General features: G+C 42.9%; 1 protein-coding gene across 2 annotated transcripts in view; it reads right to left on the bottom strand.

Moving 5' to 3' along the window:
* DCP1A (decapping mRNA 1A) overlaps positions 1-4,120 on the bottom strand; it is a 32,197-nt gene extending 28,077 nt beyond the window's left edge. For both annotated transcript variants that reach the window (XM_048315466.1, XM_048315467.1), the window contains exons 1-3: positions 3,947-4,120; positions 2,939-2,979; positions 1,009-1,136 (exon numbers count right to left, since the gene is read on the bottom strand). In XM_048315466.1, the coding sequence (XP_048171423.1) occupies positions 1,009-1,136; positions 2,939-2,979; positions 3,947-4,081 (304 nt within the window). In that variant the 5' untranslated portion in view covers positions 4,082-4,120. The remainder of the gene's footprint in view (positions 1-1,008; positions 1,137-2,938; positions 2,980-3,946) is intronic.
* Between the last annotated feature and the right edge of the window lie 3,147 nt (positions 4,121-7,267).

Raw genomic sequence — 7,267 nt, 5'->3', positions numbered from 1 at the left:
ACAGACTGCCCAGGGCACTGGTGGAGCCACCATCCCTGGAGGTATTTAAAAGCTGTGTAGATGTGGCACTGAGGGACATGGGTTAGTGGGGGATTGCACAGTGCTGGGTTAACAGTTGGGTGTGATGATCTTAAAGGTATTTTCAAACCTAAATGATTCTATGATTCCTCCTTGAAGTGATCCTCTAGTCACTGGCATACACCATGGTAATTCCACAGCAGCTCCTGCTTCCTTATACCATCAGCAGTTCCAACAAATGAATCAACTTCTTACTTCACTTATGTCACCAATCTCACAGCTGCAATTCCTTCCTCCCACCTTAAGGTCCATCCTATCCCTACCACCTCCATCTACAGCTCCTCTTCCTTCCAAACCAAGCAATCTGCTTAGACACCCAACTCAATACAGTACTTTTCCCAATTTCTTGCCAGTCACTTCCCTAATCTCCTAGACTTTTCAGTTTACTGACCAGTTTTGACTTTTTCTTCTTCATGACACTTATGGAAAGAAGATTGCTAAGATTATGAAACAGAGGAGACCATCTGCCTTAGTCGGTTCTTTGTCACCATGATGGATCTATCCTACTTCTTACAGATCCCAGAGGCCTTCCAAGGGGAAAAGAGGAAGGGACTAACATTTGGCTGGTCTATTAGGTACACCAAAGCATAGCCAAAGCAGTGTTCCCATCTCTTAACTCAAGGGGACATTCTGACAGGAGGGAGACATGTTTAGATTAAACCCATCAGATCAATAATTAAAAAGATCAGAGCAATATTGCTCTGAATTTGGTAGTATATTCTCTTTTTATTGAAAGCAGGCAGTAATCATAATATAATAGCACAGCTACCTGAAGTAAATTTAGCATTGTAGACAGAAAACATCATCAGATATTTCACTGGAACCTGCCCCATTACATTATATTTGAAACAGACATCACAGCAATCAGAAGTGATCTAGATTATAAAACTGAACCTGAAGTTTATTTGGATTAGAGAAAGTTATACTCACAGCTAGCATTTCTGTAGAGAAGAAAAGGTTCGTGGAGCTGAAACTCCAAGTCTTTATTTACTGGTTCAACCAGGTTGTGCATATTCAGTCGATTCACTATCGTAAAACCATGGTAAGGAGAAGCTGACCTGTTGTTTCAATTAAAACAAAACCAAGGATGAATACCTGCATCAACGTAAGTAATTTTCTGAAACCAAGTTATGAATTCATCTTCATATGTGAAGCTTTAGCAGTCCTGAAGCTCTCACAGTTGTTTTTCTATGCCATTTCTTGGCATGCCACCTAATTTCAATTTCAAATTACACTTACCTCAAAGCAGGATTAGGATTAACATTACAGTTCTACACTGCTGAACTGCTGAATCAAAGATACGCCTCTGAAAAATCTATTCAAAAAAACTAGGGCAGGCCCACCATTAAAATGCAAATGTATTCAATACTTGACATAAGATAGTTTTGAGGCAATTTAGAATTTTTTGATTAGAGGAGAAAAATCAAACCACTTACACAGCATCACTACGTTACTGTAAATAGACATGACAATAAAAAAGAGCTGCTCTCTTAAATAGCATGAAATACATTTACAGGGGGAAGCATAAACAGTAATTTCTTCCTAAAGGGAGACTCTGGAAACAAGGACTTAACTCAGTGTCCTGAAAGTACATATTAAATTATTCAGAATTGTATTGCTTAGTGAAGCAATTTTTATTATCTAGATTTTTGCTGGACACCAGGTGGAAAAAGAAAACACTGAACAAGCACTGAATGTTCAAGATAGCTTTAGATCTGTTTTCTCTTGCTCCATGAATGTCCTGTCAGCACTCAACTGTGCCTGTAAGCTGATGTATAATCAACAAAAGCAGCACAATGAAGGCAGGCTAAAATCAGACACAATTAGCTGGTAAAGATGAAGATTTCTGTAACAATATGGCCACCTTTACCTAATGACCATCAACAAAAATCTATCAAGAGCTTCCAAGCACACGGTAAACAACTCTTACCATCACAAATTAGTCTCTTAATGCACCTCACAGAACTTGTTTGAAATCATCAGCTAGTGACACTGAAAGCTTTTGCTTTGGTGTTTGTTTTGGTTCAGTTTTTTTTAAGTTTGGTTCACTTTCTTACACTAAGTATTTCCAAGCTGGGAACTAAAGTACCAGGAACTGGTTACTCAAATCCCTACATAGTGCCAGGATAAAATGTTGTAACACCCAAACTATGACAGTCTGCTTCAGGATGGCTTAAGTCCGCATTATTTCTATTTCTTACCTTCAACAAAGTGTTATTTCACTTTTTTTATTTGCCTGTAATTTAAAACTTGAACTCATGACTGATTTTATGTGCTGGTTTTCCTCCTCACTCCTTTTACCCATCCTGGAGAACTGGAAATTTCTTTCACAGCTTTGATGAGGAAATCAAATAGCCCCCAAAACCAGACACTATGAGATCTCCAGCTTTTGGGCAACTTCATCCACTTACAAAAATTTATGCCATTTTCCAGGAGTAAATTAAAACAGATTGTTTAATTTCTCATCTCTATTGTTTTCATAATCAACTTCACGGATTTTAGGAGACAAAGGGAGACTTGACATTTAACAAACTCAAAACACTAACAAATGTTCTTGGATTAGTAAAATAAGCCCAATAAACTAGTTTTTGATGTGGGTACATATGTAGCATTCAAATTTTATGCTTTCTCAGCAGTACTTTTAGGGACTTTTGACAGAGTTATTCACCCATGTGCAGAGTTTATTCTTTTTGAATGAGTATGCAGCAGTTAACAGCTGGACAAGTAAGTAATGCCGAGTATGAAAGCTCTGCAGGAAGCCATCTGGAGTTTGTCTTCTTAAGGAAGCAAAATAAACATCACCACCACTATATCCCCCCTCTCCCAAAAAAACAACCCAAAACAACAAACCAACCCTTACCTTTTATACACAAATAAGGTCCCTTCTATGTCGGTTTTCTCCTACAAAAGACAACAAATGCACTTCAGGGATCTGCTTGTTCACACAGTTATGTAGGTTTTGTATAGTGTTTTAATTACAGAGACTTACAATAGCCTTATCTTTCCATAAGGTTTGACATCACAAGTCTAAAAAATATAATCTCCTATTTTCAGAAACTACCTAATTTTTTAATTAGAAAGTTTAGGAAGTTAAACCCCTTCCAAAAGATTTTGCTCATGCTCTCAATCTTCCAATGTGATACACAGTTTTCCACAACCTTCCCATGCTGAGCCTCACGGGGCAATCTCTAAATATCGGACATGTTCTGTTCCTCAGTTTTACTCCAAGGACAGCAACAGCAGCACAGCACGATATGGACCATGGTTCTGTTTCACACTCCAGCTTCCAGAGCGACCCTCACCACAGGCTGGTGACCCACGAACGCAGAAAGTTCGTGCAGCTCCAGGGCTGCACGTGACAACGTGAACTTCCCCGTACTCCCATTTTTACAGCTCTGTGATGAACCCGGTGGTCAAGCCAAAGTCGTGTTTTAATGCAATGACGAACACTAACATCTCTTAAATCTCCCTCTTCCTGAACAAGGGCTCTGTGCAACAGGCACGAGCAACAACAACGAAGTACGATTAAAAAAGAGAAAAAGTCAATGGCCACCAGGAGCCAAAGCGCCCTCCAGCCCCAGCGCTGCCCCGGTCAGAGGGGAGACGGCGCCGCCTCCTAGAGCGCACACACGGCCTCGCCTCTCCCTCTTCCTCCACCTCTCCTCTCTCTTCCTCCTCCTCTTCCTCTCCTCTCCCTGTCGCCTCCTCTCTTCGTCTCCTTCTCTCCCCCAACACAAGCGGGGGGAACACGCCCAAACCCCAAACTTCCCCCTGGGCGAGCGCAGCCCCGCGCGGGCCCCGTGCGGACACTCCGGGCCAGGCAGCTGCCGGGGCGCGGGCACGGCCGGGCCCGCTCCGCCGGACTCACCCACTCGTTGTCCTTGGGGCTGAAGCTGTAGAGCGCGACCTGACCGGTCACGTCGGCGATGCCGGTGATGAAGGGGTCGTGCCGCCGCAGGGCCGCCAGGCTCATCTCCTGCTCCGCTCTGCCCGCCGCCTCCATCTTGGATCCGGGCAGCCCCGCCCGCGGAACGGCGGCAGCCGCGCTGGTGCACCGGCCCCGCCGCCGACCGAAACGCCCAGCCCGCGCCTGCCGTTCCGCCCGCCGCTCAGGGCCCCCGCCCCGCCCCGCGGGCCCTTCCCGGGTCCCTTTTGTCAGCCCGGGGCCCGCAGCCCCTTCCAGGGGCCCCGCTCCCCCCTCCCCCCTCGCAGCTCCGGTGGCCGAGGGCTTGCAGGGCCGTGGGTCCTTCGCGGGGCCGTGGGCTTTGGGCAGGGGCCGCGCCCCCGCCGACACGCGTGGGCAGGGCTGAGGACTGGCCTTCGCACCTTGTTATTATTTATTTCCGCCATTAGTAACACAAAGGCTTCGGAGTGCACTGCAGGCTGGCTTGTGAAGTGCGGTGAGCTGGGTCCCAGGCTCAGGAATGATCTTCCAGCACTTTAAGGGTGATGCTGTTTGCTCCCATGTCTGTCATTTTCTGGTGTATCAGTACTTCACAGTCTGCAGTGGGATATGGAATTTTCAATATTTTAGAAGAATTTGGGGATTAAATATTTCTCTCAGGTATAGTAAACACACTCAGGTACATTTCTCAGGTAAAGTAAAGGTGCATAGGACAGTAAACTGTCATATGTAAAGTAGAGTGCTGTGTAGTACATTATCTATGTTTGCTGAAACAAGAGCAGAGTAACATGCAGTGCACTGAGCTTTTTCCTGCAGTTTTTTTCAATTTTTGGTGATTTTAGGAACGGGAAAGTATAGAATATTCATCAGGATCAAGGCATAAATTACCTCCAAGATAAGATCAGTCAGGTTCAAGTATCTTTGTAGCATTTTGCACAATCTGACAGGAAAAAAACAGGCTTGTAAATTTCTAAACAAAACCATGTTTGTAGCAAGTTCCTGACCCTCCTGAGAATTTAAAGCATGTCTGCTATGCTCTGTATTACCACAGGTCATGTTGTTCTCTGTTGCAGGTGGACAAACTCTTGGTTTTAATACAGCTTCACAGTATAGTCCTCTCCCGCAACAGCTGACATTTAATGCACAAACTATGAACAAGGATCCAGCAGTTGTGTGGTTCCACAAAAAGTCTTTCTGACAAGAAGTGGAAATGCTAAGTTCCAGTATAATATAATTTTTTATACTGTAAAGCTTTTGGGGCAGAACAATAATTTACCTGCTTTGGTGCCAAAGAGTTCCAGCATAAAGTAAAAATGGATTTCTTAGGAAAAACATAATCTAGACACAAAACTTCATCCTAGTAACTCATCCTTGAACCCCAGGACATAAGCATCAGTAAAAAACCCCAACAAAAGTCATATGGAATGTCTTAGAGCTCCGTAAATTGTCCATGTCCTTCTGATGGTTTTGCAACAGGAGAGCCTAACCCATAAAATTTGGGTTTTCACTGGTTCCATAGTGTTTGCCCTTAAAGGCAATACTTTGATTTAAAATGTCTCATTATTCCCTAACAGTCAATATTAGAGAAAGACAATAAGAGGAAATTAAAGTTTGCAAACTATTTTATAGTGCAATAACATTCTAAGAACTCAACTGAAAGAGAAAGAAAATAACAAAACCTTTTTTTAAAAACTGGTTTTAAATGGAATCTTAAACATCTGCACCAAACAGCTCCTTTCTGCAAGATTACTGTAAAGCAAAGGTGTCTTTCAAATTCAAAAACTTATTGGCAAAGGAAGCTTTCTGCTGTGTGAGATCTCAGTTGTGAAAACTTCTTGGTTTCATCTTGCATTAAAAGTGAAACCCAAGGAGCAGCAAGAAAGAGAGGGAAGCAGTGGTTCCTGGTTATGGATTGTTTTCCTCCTTCATCTGCTAATTCCAGTTCTGCATTTCAGTGAATTTATTCTCCCTGCCCATCTTCACTGCTGTTGCATTGGAATAAAATATTTTGTCATCTTCCTCCTCAGCCTTGAAGTACAGCACAGTGTGTGTCCAGGCAGAGTCTCGGGGTTCACTGGGAAGTTGTAGCTACTCAGGCATGTGCTGTGAGTGTTGTGTGGTGCAAATCTCCCTGGCCCTCCTCGCAGCTGTGCTGGGGAAATGTTCCTCTCTCACTCCCTGTTCCTGATTCTTGCACAGAACCCAGCACAAGTGGGATGATGCACACGATGCCCTTTTCATGTTTTCTCTGTGACTGGGACAGATTCCATTTGTGTTTCAACAAGTGAAGAGAACATCCTGTTTTATAGTTCAGTTATTCTGCCGAGGTTTTGTAGGACAGGATATGATAATTTATTACCCTAAGTACTTAATAGATGTTAATATTAAGGTAGATGAAGTAATAGAGACCCTCTTTTACTCTTCCATTAGCTTGTGACACCATGGCTGGGTCTCTCTGTTGCTCTGCTGTTGGCAGTTCTGTTATACAAACTCTTTTTCTGGCCTCTCTTTTTACACAGTAGATTACCTAGGTATCCTCAAAGCTTATTTGGGTTGCAGTCACTCCTTTAAACGTCCTACAGAAAAAGCCTTCATTCTTCAGTCCCTTTGTTTTCCCCTTGTTAGCTGAAAGCCCTCAGCAAAAGATCTATTGCTGCTGTTCAGATGAGGGAGAAGTGCAGACAGTGCATTTTCTGTTATTACTCCAGGCTGAACTAGGGTCCAGTGAGTCCTGCAAATCTGAGTGACTCATAGAGCTCATATTTTATCTTTGCACTTTTCCACTTGAAACAATTGCCAGAAAGTCCTGGTTTCATGAGCTCTTTTGCAAATGACACACTATTGTTGGTTTGTTTGCAGATATTTTCCTGGAATTGTAATAGCAGGCAATTTCTGGGCTATTGGTTAGTAATTGCATTGTTATCTATACCCTAAATTTCAGGATAATGGCTGTAATTCTACAGACTGTTTATTTGGGCTTAGTTCTAGATAGGACAGATGATAACCTCCTTAATAACTTAATGAACTTTTATTTTGCATTTTAATTGTTTAAAAAGAACAAGGGGCAGGGGATGCCAGAATTTTTGAAATGCTGCCATTTTATTTGAAAAATCCTTTTATTTCACAGGTGGTATTACCTGAGCATTTTGCTCATTTATACAAATATGGTATAAACTGCTCAAGTTGTGTAGTTACCTTCCCTGGCAGTTGTTCTGCTCTTTGGAGGGCCAAGTGGATCAGAAGCCTTTCCAAGGAGATCCAGCTTGCGCTGTGCTCTCTCTGCAC

The sequence above is a fragment of the Corvus hawaiiensis genome, chromosome 11 (assembly GCF_020740725.1).
Source record: "Corvus hawaiiensis isolate bCorHaw1 chromosome 11, bCorHaw1.pri.cur, whole genome shotgun sequence".
Classification (NCBI taxonomy): domain Eukaryota; kingdom Metazoa; phylum Chordata; class Aves; order Passeriformes; family Corvidae; genus Corvus; species Corvus hawaiiensis.
The sequence above is the reverse complement of the archived record's forward strand: the minus strand, read 5'-3'. Positions and strand labels throughout refer to the sequence as shown.